General features: G+C 43.7%; 2 protein-coding genes across 2 annotated transcripts; one reads left to right on the top strand and one right to left on the bottom strand.

The window, feature by feature from the left end:
• The first annotated feature begins 8,811 nt into the window (after window positions 1-8,811).
• On the top strand, window positions 8,812-10,286 carry LOC140652795 (olfactory receptor 2D2-like). Its single transcript, XM_072864020.1, has 2 exons — window positions 8,812-9,721; window positions 10,264-10,286. The coding sequence occupies exons 1-2, from the start codon at window positions 8,812-8,814 to the stop codon at window positions 10,284-10,286; spliced, it is 933 nt and encodes a 310-aa protein (XP_072720121.1).
• Window positions 10,287-16,712: 6,426 nt separating this feature from the next.
• LOC140652794 (olfactory receptor 5J3-like) lies at window positions 16,713-17,661 on the bottom strand. Its single transcript, XM_072864019.1, is given in 2 exon segments — window positions 16,713-17,468; window positions 17,470-17,661. Coding segments are annotated over 2 exon segments (936 nt in total). The 5' UTR covers window positions 17,650-17,661.
• Window positions 17,662-20,594: the final 2,933 nt, after the last annotated feature.

Genomic DNA, 20,594 nt, shown 5'->3' with positions numbered 1-20,594 from the left:
ATTTGCAAGTCCCAGCTGTGGATTTAAATAGAAAATGTCATCTAAGATGATGAATCACCACTCACAAATATTTATTCATTAGCAGAACCAACGCCAGACCACACCACATCAACTGAAGCCCTTAGGAGCAGCAGAGAAAAGGAGAGCTTTTGTCTCAAAATACTCATGGGAAAGCTCTTCCTGTGTGCCCCACTGAGGAAAAATTACCTCAGGAGATACATATTTCACCCCTTTTATAATGAAGTGCTCAGAGACAAGTAAATATGAATTGCCCATTTCCCTGTTAGATACACAAAGCCAGGGACACGAATCTTAGCCATGCAAAAACAAGAGTGGTTCAGACGCACCTGTGACACAATGTTCGTCTTAGAAAATATATTTAGGAGGATGACTAGTCCCTAGCCTGACATCAGACTCACTGGACAGACCATGGAAAACCTCTGGACATAACAAGTAACAGCGAGGAACTGTTGAATTAACAGCACCATGACCGATAGCCAGATTTCAGCAGTGGTTAGGAGGGCACCAGAGCTGCTAGAGATGGGCAGACTTCACAGATGGTTGAAGGGGAAACGTTGGGCACCCTGTGGGGAACAAACCCTCACAAGGCCAGCAGTGCCTAGGAACCATACCAGAAACACCACAGATTTAATTTACCTGGGTATCGGGAATAGCAAAATCGGGTGTGAATGTAGCAAAACTGGAAAAAACGTGGGGAAGTGATCCGGGTGGGTCATCTATTTAGGAGGAGGCAATGGTGGAGAAACTGAGATATCATGACCGATGAGGGAAGAGCAAGAATGGGACAATGAGAGAAGGGAGGCATTAAAAGGGGCTCGTGGCCTCTAAGCAGGCTGCTCATCAGTTTGTTTGGCTGGCCAAGCCCTGTGCTTGACCACCACAGCTGGTCCCATTCTCTTATTAAGTTGTTATTCGCAATGATGAGCTATGTATTTATGACTACTTCTGCCAACAACTGGGTTTTAGAGCTTAGAAATTATTTTGTGGAAGAGATGCAACTACATGCCAGGTATAAGCAATGCAATTATTTCACCATAGTCAGCTGGGACCTCAAACTGAATAAAAATCTTCTATCCACGTGGCCATGCAGAGACAGCAGAAAATGCACACACCTAGTAGAATAAGAGCTCCTAGTCACTTCTGCTGTATGCGATAGGTTGGGAAGAGAAAGAAAATAGCTTTAAGGAGAGATAGAGCAGAACATCAGAGTCTAGCCCTAAAAACAAGAAGTTTTGGGAAAAAAAAGGAAAAGGGTTTAATATTGAAGATATTCAGGGATATTTCATACCTGGGCTAGATGGACTGAGCAGTTTTCTTTCAAAGTCCATGGAATTTTAGAAGTAGAGGCATGTTCCTGCAGCATATCTGCATGGCTACTGTCAGGGAGCTGCAAGGGCCAGCTGGTCCCCAAGGGACAGGAATCGAGGAGCTAAGGAGGACCCCAGGGCAGGCAGTGCCTCACTCCTGGAGGACAGGCCCACAGGGGCTGAACACAGCAGGCAGAGCCAGGGGCTGGCAACGGGGTCCATCAACAGCCACAGCAAGCAATGAACTAGGTTCAGGGCCCATCCACAGTGTGCCATCAGGAGCAAAGGGAGATGGGCCAGGAACAGGGTTGGAGACAAAGCCGTGATGTTGATCTGGGGTCCGACCAGGAGGCAGAAACACGGCTGCAGCCAGACATACCTACTGTGTGGTGAAGGAAGAACTAATAGCCCTGGACTGAGCTTAAATGGGGCTCCTGGGCATGTGTGTGGAGTGGTCCAGGTGAGGCTGGTCAGGGCCATTAAGTCCCATTTGTGCCCTCAAGGCCCTGGCAGCTTCTAGGTGGGGTCGGGAAGTAGTAGCAGGAAGGCTGAGTTTTGGCCATGAATTAGCAGAATAATAGTAGAGAGAGGGTGAATCTCTGTAAGAGGAGTGATCCTTTTGGAGAAGTTGAGGAACTCATTAAGACTCCACTGATAAGGACTGTCCTATGCCATTTAACCCCCCTTTTGCTTTCCAAATTGAAAGAACTAAACACAAACCTCACTTTCTGAATCAGCTGAAATACCCGCTTTACATGATAGTAAGTTTTCAAGGATCCACAGCTTCCCAAGTAGAGGAAATATAATTTCTAATATATGAAGATGCAAAGTACTTAATGGGCGGTTGCAAAGAGGACGGAGGCTCTCTCTTCACAAGGAGCCATATGGAGAAGACAAGGGGCAACAAGTACAGGTTGCACTGGGAGAGATTTCGTCTCGACATAAGAAAGACATTTTTTACAGTAAGAACAATTGTTCACTGAAACAACCGCCCCAGGGACGTGCTAGGGTCCCCACCACTGGAGGTTTTCAGGATACAATTGGACAGGGTGCTCGGTAAGCTCATCTAGGTTCCCTTTCCCACGGAAGGTTGGACCAGATGATCTTTCGAGGTCCCTTCCAACCTGGGCTATTCTATGATGATTGTATGAAGTGCCACCAAAGTAATAAACACTGCTCCGTGTGCGTGTGCAGATGTATGCGTGTGCAGTCCAAGGGGAATGATAGTTACGTCTTCGTCTTTAATCTCCTTATTCTCAGTGTTTATGTTGGCTTTATGGATTGCACTGCGTCTAAACAGCTCGTCTCACGTATTGTCTGTGCATAAGTATTTAAGAGAGTAAAAATGACTTTCAGTGGAAAAAAGCCCACTTAGAGGAAACCAAGTGTCTTAGCGAAACATCATTTGATTTACTCAGCTACTTTCTGCAGTAGGAGTCTTGGGTTTGAAGTTTTGAAAGTCCTTGATTCCAAATTCATAATGCTCCATGGGTATAAGGAAGGTGGTCATGGGAGATATGTGCGTCTTTGCACATAACTTTGGGCAACCTGATCTCGTTTAAGATGTCCCTGCCCATGGCAGAGGGGTTGGACTAGATGATCTTTAAAGGTCCCTTCCAACCCAAACCATTCTACGATTCTGTCTTTTGTATAGAGAATTTAAAAAAAATACAGAGGAAAGGGAGGAGAGAATGGCACTGAAACACTGAATGATAACTTTTTTTGATCCCCAAAGTCTTGGGAATTTTAGAGCCAGAACTATAGCCCAACCCAAATTTCACAGCTGTATAGTATTTTTAAAGGAGAAAAATAAATAATTCACAATTCATGTTGCACATTTTCATATCTGACAGCACCATACAAAAGACAGATAGGAAAATCTGCCCTGGTTGCATTGCAAACATTAAAAAAACCACACATTAATAATGTATTTGAATTTTGCTTAAAGGAAAAACCCTTTGTTTTTCTTCAGAAACACTTTCTCCACAGCAAATATGGAGAAGTGAGAAAACAGATGAATATTCACAACTTAACTGTATTCTTGTGCACTGGTTCTACATTTTGGCTAACATACACTTTGTAAGAATACAAGGTATTCACATGAGAAATGGATTATGGCAGTGATTGTCGGAGTGGCTCAGGAGCCATATTAAGCCATCTACAACCGGTCTATATGATTATATTAAGCAGTAAAAGTCAATGTCTTTGTCGAGGTTTCAACTGAACTTCGATAGCAATAGGCACATGAAGTTTTTGTGAAGGCACATCAAGAGTTTCAGGAATCCTTTATCTTTAGCAATACAGACATGAAAATGGTTCCTTTTCATCCCTCGCTGGTTATATGAGATTAGCGAGATATGCAAATAGGTGAAGTCTGATTTTCAGTGGCACATGTGAAGTGCAAATGCGCAGAAGATGATTAGTATGGGGGTTTCATTGATACAGGGTATTTTTCTTCACTTTATTTGGACTCCCCAAATATTTTATTCATTCACAGGGATAGCATTATACAATTAGAGGAGAACTCATTCCAGAAATTCAGCGTCCCCTCTCAGCATCCTGGTGTAAAAGAGCATGTCAGAGAAGACTCTATTTGTAGAGATGTGAGTGAGCAACTGCAGGGAAAGACTGGAGATTCTCCTGAAGCAGCGGTATAAAAAAAGATCACCAAACAGAGCTTGCCAACATTTTTCTGCCTGTTCCAGCTGGCCGTTCGGTGATGGTGCTGTCTGTACTCCCACGCTGCTGTCCAACAGGGCAGCCCCACTCGTAAGAATATGAGAATAGCTCTGCGGTGTGAGGCGAGTCAGCCTGGGGGTGTCGATTTCTGATGGCAGCCAAAAATAGATGTTCAGAGAAAGAGTATCAGAAACTGGATGAGTATATTATGATCCTTCCCTGTTAAAATTTTTCCAGCTCTGGCAAAGAAAATCGCAGCTGTCCTCTTTCTAGTGTAGTAGGCTGTTGGGCACAAGAAAAGAAAAAGAACGTGTCTTGTTTTTGAGGAACACTTATGGATGAGCATCTAGCTCCAGGAGGGGGTTACAGCTGATGACCTCTCCTCAGAGATGAGTAGACCTCTTTATCCTGGCTGAAGATGCTTATATTCCTAATGGAAGCAAGTCCGAAGTGAGGTCTCACTTCCCCTCAGGCCTCCAAAAATTTGAATGAACCTTTGGCACACCTCATCCAGCACTGACACCTCATCGAAAATGTGTCATGAAACAAACCCAGTCACTGAGCCTGAATTTTTGCAATTCAAACAGATGAAGTTAAGAAAAAACCCCAAACATATTTGCTGAATCCAGTTCAGTTCCCTCTTCTTAAGGTGTCCGTCTTGGGTCCAGGCAGATGGAAAGAGAAGAATACCTTGTGCTAGGGGAAATTATCTAGACTATCCGTGCCACCACTGCCTTCCCGCTCCACCAGCCCTTGGGAAGTCATTTCACCAAATATAGGGATTTATCCTCCTCTTTCCAAACAGAGAGATCAAATGCTCTCTAGAAATGCTGATTCCTCTGAGCTGAATACGGAGGAAGCGTTGTTTCCCTTGTGCTCTGAAAATGGCTATTTTCTGATGTTAACTGTACAGAAAGTTAGTAGCTTAGAGCTAGATAACTGTCTTTTGGACATCTGAGGAGGATTTCATCTTATGAGAAGTATCAGATTCTGCATCTCTTGATGTCTTCAGACCCAAATTGGAGTATTAGTGTGTTTCACCCTCACAGAAGTCATTTGGCTCAAAATAGGAATAACTGGATAAAATTCCATGTTTAGACAGTCCTTTAAAAATCCCACAAATCCATTAAAATATTTGATCTCTTCAAAGAGTTGAAGTGTAACATAGAGTTCACCAAGTCTGGAACAGGCAATGTTAAAAACTTTTACCAAAACTACAATTGTTTATGACTTAAATACTTAAAATTATGCTTGGGCTTGTGCTTACAAGAAGTAATTGCAATGCTACCTCTGGGACCACTTCCCTTTGGCATTTAAAATTGGTTACGGTGTCTCAAAAGGGAAATTTTGAAATGTGATTTCAATTCTTCCACTACTTTGCTAGCACTTTGAATGAGTTAAATCTTTGTAAAGGACTAAGCCACTTTGCATTTATTTCTTACCTACAAATAGCTAACATTTCTGGAGATTGGGCAAGGGGTGTCTGCAATTTTCATTTGTGTATTCTGCTATCAGTATTCCTGTTATTGGATGAGTTTCAACCTTCTTGCAGATTGGACATTTTCAGGTACAGAAAAAACATTCCTTAATTTTACAAATCTTGAACAGAGATATGTCAGGATGATTTCAAGGTATTTTAGTCTATATGAGAATTTCTATAAGTCCAAGGCATGTTTGTCACTGCTGATAGATCTGCCATGGTAAGATAATGGTTTCTCTAAGAAACCTCTTTTAACCTTGAGCAAAGCACTTACTTTTGCTCTTATTTTTGTCTACTTTTTCTCACCTCTAAAGCATAAATGACTCTCATCCTTCAAATTGCTTTGAAATCAAAAGATGTAAAATTCAGGGCTTGTGATATCTACTGATGTCAATAATATAAGGAGATGATTTTCAGAAGCAGATAAGTGATCTAGAAGCACAGATCTCAAGACCATGGAACTTCTCATGAGCCATTTGGTCTCAGATACTCCAAAGTATTTAGAAAACTAAATCCTATAGAGAATCCCACTCTAGTTATTTCAACTATTGTCGTGGTTTAACCCCAGCCGGCAGCTCAGCCCCACACAGCCGCTTGCTCACTCCCCCCCAGTGGGATGGGGGAGAGAATTGGAAGGGTAAAAGTGAGAAAACTCGTGGGTTGAGATAAAGACAGTTTAATAGGGAAAGCAAAAGCCGCTCACAAGCAAAGCAAAAGAAGGAATTCATCTACTTCTTCCCATGGGCAGGCAGGTGTTCAGCCATCTCCAGGAAAGCAGGGCTCCATCACACGTAATGGTGACTTGGGAAGACAAACGCCATCACTCCGAATGTCCCCCCCTTCCTTCTTCTTCCCCCAGCTTTATATGCTGAACATGATGCCCTGTGGTATGGAATATCCCTTAGGTCCGTTAGGGTCAGCTGTCGTGGCTGTGTCCCCTCCCAACTTCTCGTGCACCCCCAGTCTACTTGCTGGTGGGGTGGGGTGAGGAGCAGAAAAGGCCTTGACTGTGTGTAAGCACTGCTCAGCAATCACTAAAACATCCCTGTATTATCAACACTATTTCCAGCTCAAATCCAAAACATAGCCCTGTACTAGCTACTGTGGAGAAAATTAACTCTACCCCAGCCAAAACCAGCACAACTATAGCCAGAGTAAATTTCCCTTCTCATTCCCAGAGACTTACAGTTTTTGGATCCTGAAGGATGTTTTTTAATGTGGTATGGTGTTCATCAAAAACATTACCACAACTGGTTTATTGAAGGCAAAATTTAATTGTTCTTTGCCTACACCGTGTAGTTATGTAAATTATAAATGCCTGAACAGGATCAGAAGTTGAATGTGGCTGTTTATGTGGGCACAGGCTTTAAAATGATTGTGCATATTTGTGCTTAAATGAGAGAAAGATGTCTCTCAAGTTCTACATCCATCTTAAGAAAAGATCTTATATTTCATATTATTCAGGTTCTTACAGTTGACATCATAACTGATAGACTCCACCTAGTCTAGAGAGTTCATATCTTGAATAAGAATTGGATTAATCTCATTAAACATCAGGGATCAGACCCATCTCACTGAAATTTAGGTGTTTAAATATGAGCTGATCACCACATTTGCACAGGTGCCAGTGAAAAGTTAGTTGGTACAAGTCTTCTGCAGCTCTTTTACATATGTTCTTGACCCATACAGATGTCTTGGATACCATCGTGTACCTAAAATGGCAAGAGGCATGGGTGCTTCGGCACCTTAATCCTTCCTCGCAAGTCAGGAGGGATGCACCCGCCTTTGCTGACTAGGAGATAGGTGCTGAGCAGTCTGGGATCCCTGGGCTGCAGTGGAGACAGAGTGCTCCGGTCGTTTTGACTGGGGTGATGGCCCAGCCATCTCACCTACCTGAGACAGTAGTCTTGGGCTGAGGCAAACTGCCTCCTTGAATTGAGCTCTTTAGGATTATTTCTCAGCCTCCCTTCCAGAACAGTTTCTGGTTTGGAACGATGCTTCATTTTGCAATACTTTCCCTTGACAGCATAATTGCTAATTCAGGTTGTGAGAGTCTGCTTGGTCTTAAAAACACAGGATAGGATTCAGTTTCAGGTTAAGGCATCAGATTTAGGCATCTACATATAAACATTTATATGTAAGTTATACATCTAAATTTCTGTCACGAGTGAGGAATAAACCAGCTGTCAAGGTTAAGTCCAGAAGGCTACTCAGGTTCTCAGGAACAGCTGAGAAGTTGAGATAGCTAAAGTTATCACCTACTAGCTGGTCACCTGAATCGCCCTTTAGAGTCCATTGACTGTATCAAGTAGGCATCCAAATAATTTGTTCAGCCGTAGCACTCTGGTACCACTTGAGACATCCTGGTGTGACCTGTCATTTGTCCAATTTTCATTCCAGAGGAGCACAAGCCCTCCAACATCCCTGCATCAAATGTGACGGCCGCCTTCAGAAGTCTCAGATACCCTACAGCCTATCAAGTGACATTTATTGGTGTCTTCCACAGCATTATTAATGTAGGCGTTCTGCTACTCTCCTTTTACTGCATGAAGACTCAGGGTCCAGAGACTGTGACCATATATTACTTGGAAACTTTCTTGTCACAGTAAAGCCTTAAAACACCTTAGACAATACTGCGTAAAGACAGGACATGAACACTAGGAGCTATAGTGATGAGAATGCCATAAGATCCTAGATATATGTTAAGGTGGTTGGACATCTTTAATTTGTTAGATGTGGTCTGTGTGCTGAATTTTGGCTTTATTGCAGGAAAAGGATACAGGTCTATGGATATTTGTCCAAAAACTGATACAGGTCTATGGATATTTGTCCAAAAGAGTAGATCTGTGTCATAATGAGAGTGTCTGAAGGATTGTTTCACTCCAGAAGTCTGTTTCGTGTTTCTTCCCATGTTAAGAAAGGATCTTGAGAACTGGGATTTTAACACATAATCTTTTGATCTAACATTGAGTTTTGATTTTCTAAAGAGGATAGTAACTCTGTTGGGCATTAAAATGTGTTTAAATTATACGCATTCTTCTGTTAAATCTGTGTAATTAGACTGCAACCAACATGAACAGGAGTTCGGCTAAATGTGCCATGAGAAAACTTTCTAACATTTCCTCATTTCTCTGGTCCCCATAATAGATAATATAAAATGGATGGTATGTTGTGCCTGGTACATTATTTTCCACAGCAGATTCTCTCCCCCTTCAGAGAGAAATATAAGCTCTTCTTACATTTATCTTGCAACAGATTTGAGTTGACTTTGTTACCATTTCTTATCTTGACAGTTAAACCACTGGAATAATAATGGCCAGAAAAATGGAAAACCAAAGTGTAGTGACAGAATTCATCTTCCAAGGCCTTTCCTCCCAGCCAAGAACACAGACTGTTCTTTTCATAGTGTTGCTGGTTTTTTATCTGTTCACAGTCGTTGGGAACATCATGATCATTACAGTGATCAGAGCTGATTGCCAGTTGCAGTCACCCATGTACTTTTTCCTGGCCATCCTGTCCTTCTTAGATATCTGCTACGTCTCCAGCAACATCCCCCAGATGCTGGTGAACCTCTTGACCAAGAAGAGGACCATCTCCTTCTCTGGATGTGCTGCTCAGATGTATTTCTCTCTCGCTTTTGGCATGACAGAGTGTGTTCTGCTTGGGGTCATGGCCTATGATCGATATGTGGCAATATGTCACCCCTTGCTCTACACCACTGTCATGAACAGGAAGGTTTGCATTCACATGGTCGTGGCTTCCTGGACCAGCAGCCTGCTGAGCTCCATGGTCATCAACAGCCTCACCTTGCGGCTGCCCTTCTGTGGGCCTGACATCTTGAACCATTACTTCTGTGAAGTGCCAGCAGTGCTGGCCTTGGCCTGCGCCGACACTGCCCTCATGGAGCTGGTCATCTTCACCTTCAGCATCCTCATAGTCTTCATCCCCTTTCTCCTGATCATCGCCTCCTACGCCCATATCCTTTCCGCCATCTTGAAGATTCAATCTGCACATGTGCAATCCAAGGCCTTCTCCACCTGTGGATCCCACCTGACGGTGGTAACCATATTCTATGGGACAGCCATCTGCGTGTACATGAATCCTAAGTCAAGGCCTCCACAGGACAGGGACAAAGTGGTTGCAGTGTTTTACACCATTGTAGCCCCAATGCTGAACCCCCTCATCTACAGCCTCAGGAACAAGGACATGAAGCGTGCCCTGAGAAGGGCAATGAATAGACCCAAATCCCTGTTTATTTAAAGGCTTTTCAGGGGTTGGTAGTATTGCATTTAGTTCTGTGAGTTGAAACGATACTCAAATGTGATTACTTCTCTACCTGCAATTGTCCTAGACTTATTTTTACAAAGACTGAGATGAAATCACAAATGTGCTAAATTCAACAGCACCTAAACAAAAAGACCTTGCATACAAATAACTTTCTAAATAATGTTTGGGATTTGGCCTAAAACCCAGAGGCTAAATAAAGATATTGTGACTTCAGCCTGCCTCACTCTGGCAATTCATTGGAAGTGGAAGTGGAAAATGCCAATAGAATCATGGCAAGAAAGAAAAAAAGAAAAAAAAATAAAAAATAAAAAATAAAGAACTGTGAGAAAAATTAAGTGCTTTATGTAAAGCTTAAAATGTATTTTGCTTCTGAAGGTTTCGTAATTAACTTCAGAGCATACCAATATTTATGTTGCAAACACGAGCTGCCACTGTGATTTCTCTTCAGACCTGAAGGTTTCTCAGCATCTGTTACGTTGGTTAGCAAACAAAACTGCCATCTTCTCCAGTAAAGGGTGCAGTTGCTTGCAACTGATATTTATCCCCTTGCGCTGTGAGCATTTTCTCAACCCTGTTTCCATAACCTGCTTTGCTTCCTCTGTAACTGATTTCTGCCCCTCTTAATTCCTGCTGCATTTCAGTCCAACTCTGGGTCCTCATGGGCCAAGATCCTTCAATTTTATTTTGTCATGTGGACAGCTGACAGTAGATTTTTTTTGTTTTCTGATTTGAGTAGGGCATAATCAGACATGAATATCAGAGAGGGGTTTTCTTTCTGTAACTCAAAGACAGATCCTTAGGTTTTAAGGCAAGCTGAAGGGTATTTCAGACCTCCTGAACTTACTGACAATTAAAGTAACCTTTTTAAAGATGTGCTTTGTACTCACATTCTTGCCACATAGGTGTTTTTGCTCCCCACCCACTGGCTTTCTCAGTCATGGACAACTGTGCATCCTGCTTTCTGTGGTGTGGGTTTATTTGCTACTCAGTGACATTACAGCCAAAATCTGGATGCCACTGGATGCCACTGTAATTCCAGTTTCGTATCTGAATCCCCCACTGACTACAGAGGGAGAATGCCTCTCCACAGACTAATCAACCTTCCTTATGTAGACATACTTTGATGACTAAAGTTAGATGGAATAATTCAAGCCTAGAGAAACCCACAGAAAGTCCTTTCCCAATGGACTTCAAAGTCTAAATAAACCAGTGCTTGAAAAGAAAGCAAGAACAAATCCCGATGACATCTAAGACATGTACAGCCAAAGCAGATAGAGCGTCTTTAAAGCCAAAAGCTTGTCTTTCCCCTTTAATTTTGTGGTCCAAACTGTTCTGCTCTAAGAAATAACCTCCAGCCTTGTCTCTTTTTTCTTCTGCCTGTCAAATAACCATCACCAGAAGCACCTGAGGAAGGTGTCAGGAAAACTAGATCAAGCGTATGGAAAGTTATAACAAAACACGGTGGGACACAGCTGACTTTCTGATCTCTAAAGATGAGAGTCATCTCACATGTTTTTAAAAATCTGTAGTGAAGCATCTAAGTCTAAGCTAGCTCCCCAGGCTCCAAGGTGGTTCGCAGGGCTCCTTGTACAGTGGGCAGAGAAACTCATCCCGTGCTACAGTAAGTGTCTGCGAAACTACCAGTGAATTATCTATGAATGAGGGAAGAAGAAGAATCACATTCATGAAGTCAGAGAGCTAGACATAAATTTGTTTGCTTGATATCAAGCGGCAGTGCAAAAAGTTCCTTAACCTGGCTGAAGCGGAGGTAGAAAGGCTTCAGAAGGGTATTGAGAGGGCACGCCACGGAGAGCGCAAGGCATACCCCGGCTGGTCTGCCAGATGCAAGTCTGGAAAGGATACCTCACTGGTTTCTGAACTGCTGGACAAACCTGCTCCTTCATAGCCAGAGGCAGACTGAGGGAAAGCTGTCCAAATTCTACAGCCGTAATAAAGAAAGGCATACCAAATCCAAACTGCTGCCGGGACAACACACTCTCTGACTGATTCGTGTGTGAATGGAAGACTAAGAAAGCAATTCTCACCTTAATATCTCAGGGGTTTTTTTCAGAAAAGGGAAGTCATGAAGTTGATATGCTTAAATAATGTGCTTGAAAAAATGTAAAATACAAATAAGCTGTTACAGGCATCTGTGATCTGGTGCTTGTTTCTGTGTTTCTGCCTCTCCATCCATTCAGCAAAACTGGCTTTTAGACACCTGTTTTAAGATTATTCTGAACAATCAGTTTTTAGACTACCAGAGTTAGGCAGGATTAATTTCAGCTTTTATAGATGCAAGTATGCCTGCAACCTTCCAGGTACGCAAACGCTCTCTCCCCACCCCACCCTGCACGACTGAGGTTTAACAACACACCTGAAAATAACAGTTGTCCCAGATACACAAATTTGTCATTATAATTTCCTGGTGTACATTCTTTTTTTAGTGTTTGCCAACACAAAACAACCAACCTTAACAGGCGGGACTTGTATTGATGGGGTTTCCTCTGCAAGCTGGCAGAAAGTGGAGTCCCAGCAGAAAGTAAAGGCAGTTTTTTTGAGCAAGGTTGCTACTTCTTGTGCCTGCCTAAGGAAGATCACTGCAGCGACTAGAAAGGTGTTTTGAGGGAGATTGGTGCATTCTGACCCTGCCTGGAGGCTGAAGTGTGGAAAATGCAATTAGTGAACAAATGTCACTCATTAGGCAGTATCCTAGCCACCAGAAGTGTGCTTCGACCCATCCTGCCCAGGGAAGGACCAAACTAAGAGGTAGTTTCAGCCCTGGCTCTTGACACTGCTATCAAGCACCAACATCTGGAGGTGGCATTCATGGGTCTGAGCCCAGAAACCCACCCCAGAGAGACAGGTCCAGGCTCTCCTGCAGCTCAGAGCAGGGCACATGGCCCCAGCTGTGGCTCTTGCCTTCCTAGCAAGGGCAGGGAAAGGAGAAAGCTTATTTCGTGTTGTATCTTCAACTACTCCCTTACTCTTACGCCATGTAAGATACACAACATGAGGACAAACTCCTTGCTGGGGTTTTTGGGCCGATCGCTGTCCCCTGGGGGAAGGTCACATGCCAGATGTCTGTCCCTTCTGCTCTATGCCACCTTTGAGGGTGGCCAGGGGAAAGGTTTGGGTCTGCCATCTGGCACAGGTCCTTGCTGGGTTAGGATGTATTGCCACTTTGGCGAACAGCTCATTCTTCACAGCCCTAGCAGAGACATGCTACGCTGGTGGATATCCCTGCTGCTCAGCACCATCCCAGACCAAGACCCTCCAGTCACCTGCCAGGAGCATTAGTTAGCCTTGAATTTTGTCAGTAGAGCAAGCCCAGAATTGAGTTTGGACTTGGTGGGCTATGTACCGGAGAGGTCTGTATCTCCTGCAGAGCCTCTTGGGAGTAAGTAAGCCCTTGGATAGATTAAGCAGGTAAATACAAAGATATTTAGTGCAGAGTAAGCCAGAAAAGGGGAGGCGTAGCCAGAGCCAGACACCAGCTTTTTCCTGGACCAACCCAGGCTCCCACCACACCTGAAGGACTCTCTAAATTTTTAAAATATTCTTCCCATGACTGAAAGATAGGGAAGATAAGGCAAAGATAAAGTATGTGATTACTGAAGGCAAACAAATGCATATGAACTGTGTATGTAGGGAGAACGGGCAATTTCTTAACCCTTGACAAGACTAAGAGGCCTTGTCTAGCAGTAGGTGGAGGCAATAGTCATAGCATGACCCACTGGAAGGCTCTCAGCAGGCCTGAACTCCAACATCAGCTAAGTCGTTAAATCTATTTCCATCACAAATTACACTTCTCCTCTTCCAAAACAAGGAACTCCCCCTGGGGGCCAGCCACCAGGAGTCATCAGCTTAACAAGCCCTTCTGGGCATCGTGAAGAAGCCTCGAATGATCTTGAAACCTTCTTAGAGAGCTCATAGTAAGCGTACCTCTTTCTTCCTAACAAGCCCCTGGGGGACAACTTCACAGACACTGAGGAGAAGGAAACTTTCCTCTTTGTTAAAGGCAATGAGCAATTCTAAGGCAGTTTAGTTTGTCACAACTACTCCACACCCTGAAATTAGTGGTTGGAGAGTTTATGGGTTGGCATACACCTTTCCAGTCCTCGCTTGGTACAGAAGTTACCACTGGAGCCTGAAGGATAACAGATCCGTGCATCACACCACCAGCAGCTAAGAGAGCAGCTGCCCCTGGCCAACAACTTCTGGTTGGCAGAAGTCACTGAGCGGCTTGCAACAAGCGCTTGGACATCACAAGGGGTCCATCTACAGCCACAGCCATGACAGATGATGAACTAGATTTTGTGTTCATCCAGGGAGTCCAGTCAGAAGCAAAAGGAGATGTGGCTGGAGACAAAATACCATGTACATACTTTTACCCATCCAGGAATAAAACTATCTACAGCACAGGTCCAAGGTCCATCCAGGAGGCAGATGCAGCCAGGCGCACCTACAATGCGGCGTAGGGAAGGCCTGAAGGCCACCTAAAATGGGGGGGTCCTAGTCCATGGGAGGGGGTGAGTGTGCATGTGGTGGGGCAAGAAAACACCAGGTGAGGTTGATCAGGGCCACTACGACCTACGGTTGCCATCAGGGTCCTGACCCCCATCAACTACCCCAATTCACAGATGCTAACTGTGCTGGTGGTTCTCAGTTGCTTTCTGCTGCCTGAGGGGCTGAAGTCTGTGAGGTGGTCTCCTCCACAGCCAGCTCTATCAGTAAAAGCATGGCTTGATCTCCAGCCGTCCAAGGCTCATCCCGACACTTACCCTCCATCTCCTTCCCCTGCACAAGTCAAAACACAGTCCTGTCTGCTGCTGCAGTGCAGCCTTGCATCTCCCTGAGACATGCTGCTGCTTGAGAACAATTCACTTTGATAGGGTATTGAATAACATTAATATGTTAAAAATGCTAAATGTTGTGAAAAATGCTATCAGTCCTAGTGAATTCACTGTTCACGCAGGCCAGCATCTTGGCAGCCTTGGGGGAGTTCATAACCTCTCACTTCAGGCTGGGGAAGGGAACACTAGCACCTTATTTCTCTTAGAGAACCTCTTGGAATTGAGCACTTGCCTGAATCACCAGTGGCGTGGGGCATGGTGTGAGCTCCTCGATGCAACCTGGAGCTAGCCCGTGTGAGCACCGGGAGAGTCAAGAAACACCAAGCACAACGCAGTTGCTCTCAGGGGAGTCACGCATGAGGAGAGGCTGAGCAATAGGATGACTGATAAAATTTAGCATATCTATATATAAAGCAATGCACAGCAGGAAATAAAAAGCATTAACTTCAGCTCAGAGCCGCAGGTTTTGTGCTTGATCACTGGTTCATATTCTGCACTGAACTAAGCAAATGGAAAAAGTGCCTCTGGCTCTTAATATAATCTAAAGAAGAAAAGTTATTTTAAGAAAAGACTCAGAAAATTAATTTGAATAGGTCATTCAGTGTGTTCTTTATATATACAGAAAAGTACATTCAGTTCAAGGATATGAAGTTATACAGTTACTATCTTGGAGGCTAGTGGTGGTCAACAAATAAGTTAATGCAACATTTTATGATTCAGCCTAAAAATATTCAGATATATAACGCAAGTTTGTTCAGAATTAATAAAACTTCATATTTTATCATGGCTTTTAAAGTACTCTCCATTTAGTACTGCACATTAAAATTCATGCTCACTCAGCATATGCACCAAGCATTCTGGAAATATGGTTTGCAGTCAGACTGCTTAACGAAAATGGAAAATAGAAACAAATAGTTCTGGTTAACCAAAAAAGAGTGATGGTTCTAAGTAGCTACAAATATTTTGACGGGAATTCCAGCTACTACACCCTCATCAAAGTCACAGATGATACAGAACTGGCAGGAGTGGCTGGTACACCAAATGGTTGTGCTGCCATTCAGAGAGACCTGGAAAAGCTGGTGGAATGGGTCAGGAGGAACCTCATGGGGTTCAACAAGGGGAAATGCCAAGTCCTGCACCTGGGGAGGGGTAACCCCAGGCACCAGCAAAGGCTGGAGTGTGACTGGCTGGAAAGCAGCTTGGCAGAGAAGGACCTGGGTGTCCAGTGGGACACCGGGCTGACCGTGAACCAGCCCTTGCGGCAAGAAGGTCAAAAGCCTTCTAGGCGGCATTAGGAAAAGCATTGCCAGCAGGTCAAGTCAGTGAGACCTCACCTGGGGTGCTATGTCCAGTTCTCAGCTTCTCAGTGCAAGAGAGACACGGACATGCGGGAACAGGGACCAGTGGAGGGGATTAAGGGACTAGAACTTCTCATACCAGGAGAGAGCTCAGATAGATCAGCCTGAAGAAGAGAAGGCTCAGGTGGGAATCTTATCATTGTGTCTAAATACCTGTTGGGGGGGATAAATAAAACAGGACCAGGCTCTTCTCAGTGATGCCCAGTGAAACTGAAATACAGGGAATTCCATGTAAACATAAGAAAAAGCTTTATTTCTATATGGGTGGTCAAGCACTGAAAGACCAGAAAGGTTGTGGGGTCTCCATCCTTAAAGATATTCAAAACCTGAGTGGACACATTCCTCGGCAGCTTCTCTGCTTGACCTGGCTTTGAGCAGGTGGTTGGACTAGGTGATCTCCAGAGGTCCCGTCAAACTTCCACTGTCCTATGATTCTGTGTGAAGATCCAGATCGTCATCGTCTCTGGCTCATAGACTTAGCTTTTACTTTGTTTTGCGCAGTGGCATCATGATTATTGCATGGGAGGTAGAATAACTGGGCAAGAAGCTTGTACTTGAGACAAGACTGATGTAGCTATGTTAGTGGGCACAGTTTGAGAGCAGACTAATTAATTTTTCAACCCTAACATATGAGGTGCCAAATGGTTTTGAAGGCAACAGAGACCTGCATGAAACATTCTCCTTAGAAAGAGAAAAAAAGGAAAATAATATAACATGAGACTGTCTTTCAGAAGTGCATTTTCCTCCTGATAAAACTGGTTAGGGCATGCTTCACCTCCTTGTTTCTCAGGCTGTAAATCATGGGGTTCAGCATGGGGACTATAATGGTGTAAAAGATGGATGCGATTTTCTTGCTCTCCAGGGAGTTTGATGAACTGGGTTGCATGTAATTAAAAGTAGCAGACACATAGAAAATGATGACGGCTGCCAGGTGGGAGGTGCAGGTGGAGCAGGCTTTGCGCCTGCCTGCAGCAGAGCCCATCCTGCCCACGGCCACCAGGATGCAGGCGTAAGAGGTGAGGATGAGCAGGTTGGTGGTCACCATGTTGAAATCCACAAACACAAACATTAAACCCTCATTGAGGCGCACGTCAGTGGAGGCGGCAACAAACAGCGGTGGCCCATCACAGTAGAAGTTGTTGATGACTGGGGGGCCGCAGAAGGACAGCCGGAGCAGGGCGCTGGTGTGCACAGTGGCGTTCAGCAACCCTGCAAGGTAGGACATAGTGACCAGGCTCATGCAGATGCGAGGAGACATGACAAAGTCATAGAGCAGGGGCTTGGAGATGGCCACGTACCGGTCATAAGCCATGGCAGTGAGCAGGTAAATCTCAGCTGTGGCAAAAACAGCATAGAAATAAAACTGTGTGAGGCAGCCAGCAAAAGAAATGGCTTTGTTTTTTGTTGGAAGGTCCAGCAGCATTTTGGGGCTGATGGTGGAGGAGTAGCAAATGTCTAAGAAGGACAAGTTACGGAGAAAAAAAGTACATGGGGGTGTGAAGTTGGGGGCTGACCCTGATTAGGGCAATCAGACCAAGGTTCCCCACTAACGTCAGCACGTAGGTGCCCAGGAAGAGCGCGAAGAGGATGGGCTTCAGTTGTGGGTGCTCTGTGAGTCCCGAGAAGGTGAACTGGGTCACCTCAGTGCAGTTCTCATCAGCCATTTTTACATCACTGCAGAGAGATGTGGAGGGAAGAGGGTGAAAAAAGTCCTGATGCAATTTGCACTTCATAAATATCAATGTAAAAAGTTGACACCGTCTCCAAATTTAAATGGAAAAGAAAAAAATGTAAGAACTGCTGATTTTTTTTCTTGCAATGACAGTGCCATCTCTGGAAGAAACATCAGCAGTTCTTAGAAGTTTTTTTTCTTAAGTCCTTCATAGAAAGCAGTTTGTCACAACTTCTCCTTTGACCTGTGATTCCCTTCCAGTTTCAAGTCCCATATCTGCACAAGGATTTTTTGGGGGGCACATGAAGTGTTTCATAAATATCCCGTCCACAGTTGCAATCATGTAACCTTGTTCACACTGACAATTTTTCCTGTATTTCAAACATCTAGTTCATTTCAAACATCTTAAGGCTACAGTTAATACAAGATCCCATCACAAAGTGAAAGCGTAACTTGGAATTTAACATCCTGGGGGCCAGTGGCTGTGCTTTTTAGTCTAGGAACTGGTATCTTTTTATCTATCCACAGCCTAGGTGTAGTCCTTCCTTCTGGCATTGATTCCTTGGTCGTTAGAAGTAAGATCCATCTTGCTTTGGATGACCACGCTATACACAGCTATAGAAGAGCTGACTATCTGGCCTCCCAGGCCACAAACAAAATTGGCTCTTCTGACCTATTATGAACTATTTCGCTTGGGATAGGACAACTCACCCTCTGAGGGTACCTTGACTATGGGTACCCTCAGAGGGTAGATGACCTGTTCAGACATTGACATTTGCACTGTAGATGTTGAAAGGGAGAGGATATCAATCCCAGCCACCTCCCTGCAGACCATCACGCATGCAAGATAACTCCTGAAGATTGACACGTTCACCTTTAACATTTTGACCAAAAATTGCCGAAGTGGGTATATCTTAAGGCAAATTGTCCCTTCATTACTTCCTTTCCAGCTCAGGATTTTGGTGTCTTTTGCATAGCTGATGTGAAACTGCTCAAGCAGATATCTAAAATACATCTCATTCCTTTAAAAATACAGAGCCAATTGTAGTTAAATAATATATATTTTATTAAACATATCTAACCAGAAACTTCTGGGATTAATCAAGTGAGAATAATCTCAGCATTTTTACAGAATGACACATTACTTCTCTATAAAGGAGTTTTCGTTGTTCAACCTTCCTCAAACAGCCTCAAAGATACCTACAATTTTATACCTTCCAAACCCCCTTTCAGTATACTAAGACATAGCTTAAGCTCTCATTTTCATAGGCTGTAGAAAGGATTTTCCAATGTGTGATAGAGTGCCAACATGCTCCTCCAACTCGGTGCATGATACAATCCTTGTCTTTCACTCCCACTAATGTCTTTATCGAGAAGCTCTCAATACCATTATCAGAAAATAAGCTTGCTAAGATTGGAGTCAGACACTTCCACAGGGCAATTCTATCCATCTGGAAAAGCTCTCAGATATTTGAGGTGAATTACCACTTGTAGTTGCTTACTTTGTGCATTTAATGAGAGGGTAGACAGCCAGCGCAGAGCTACACTTAGGAAGTTTGGGTGTCTAAATTTATGTTAAGATTCCTAAGAGGAAAAAGGTCGGCACATATGGCAAAGGAATGAATGATCTAAGGTATAACCAAGTGCGTATAACCACTGAAACAACAAATACCGATGAAGAATACTTAGCGAGAGCAGGTGGCCTTCGTATATTATGTGACCCTCAAGTGCAGGTCCAGAGTAAGCAAGGACAACTTACTGGGGGGAATGAGACAAGAGGATGGAGCGGCCATGCCAACGAGAGAAAGTTACACTCTTTTGCAATTTTATGTTGGTGTCAAATATTGCCTGCACCATCTACAGGAGCAACGGTCATGTCCTGCTACCCACAGGTACCTATGAAGCCCCATCCATACATCCTCTGATCGAAACTAGGTGTGATGGACCCAGGGATCGTTGTGCCTTTGGAAGAGGCAAGGGTGGCATACGAGGTTTGGGGTATTCAATCTCACCAGTCACTAAAACTCTTTACGGATTACAGTAGTCCTGTTTATTCTCTCATTCATTCACGTCTCTTCTCGTGCAGCTCCTGGGGGTGATGCAGTGAAATACGCTTGAGGAGTATGTCTGCAGACTGCCTTTTGTCAGCACACATTCTCTTTTTGCGATCTCCGTTATTGTGAGAATGGTGATCAGTGCCAGATATTGGCACCTGAATAGGTATTTCCAACAATAATGATTTAAAACTTCCCTTAGTTCCTCATCCTGTTAATATACATCAGAGTCCTCTACAAGTCTTCAGCCGGACTTGAAACTTCAGACTCTTATGCCATTTATCTGGATACCAGTGATTCAGACAAACTTTCAAAACTGAAAAATAATGGTGAGCAATTTTCCCACCCTTCATTTTGAAGATGGGCCATGGACAAGACAAAATGGCAAACTTAAGAAAAGCTAATTTTAGCCATGTGATTTAAACACAGTGCTAAACTAAGAATCCTTATTTGTTGTGTTTATTATCATCTACTGTGATACGCAAATTCCTCGTGAATTCATGTGTAAAAGTGTTATTCAATGTGCATTCAGTGTGTATTGTTATTTTCCTCCTCTTCTTTTGCGTCTTTGCTGCATTCTTTATAACTAGGTTCTTAATAAGATCCTTAATTTTCCTACCTTACATCAGAGCTTCTGCGGTTTTTCATAGTTCTCCTCCATCCCAGTGAAACTACAGGCAGGTAGGATCATCAAGCAGGTGTTGATGGAAGATTTTGTCCACGCGCAAAATTCTGTAATTGTTAACAGAGACTCATGAGGACAGTCAACACCTTACCATACAGCATGATTTTGTATCAGAAATGCACCCACCCTCTCTCATTTCAAAGGTCTTCTGCATTATTTGCAGACCCACACTCAGCAATTATTATGCTGAAGTCAAAA

The sequence above is a fragment of the Ciconia boyciana genome, chromosome 6, assembly GCF_034638445.1.
Source record: "Ciconia boyciana chromosome 6, ASM3463844v1, whole genome shotgun sequence".
Lineage (NCBI taxonomy): Eukaryota > Metazoa > Chordata > Aves > Ciconiiformes > Ciconiidae > Ciconia > Ciconia boyciana.
This window is presented reverse-complemented; position numbering and strand designations above follow the sequence as displayed.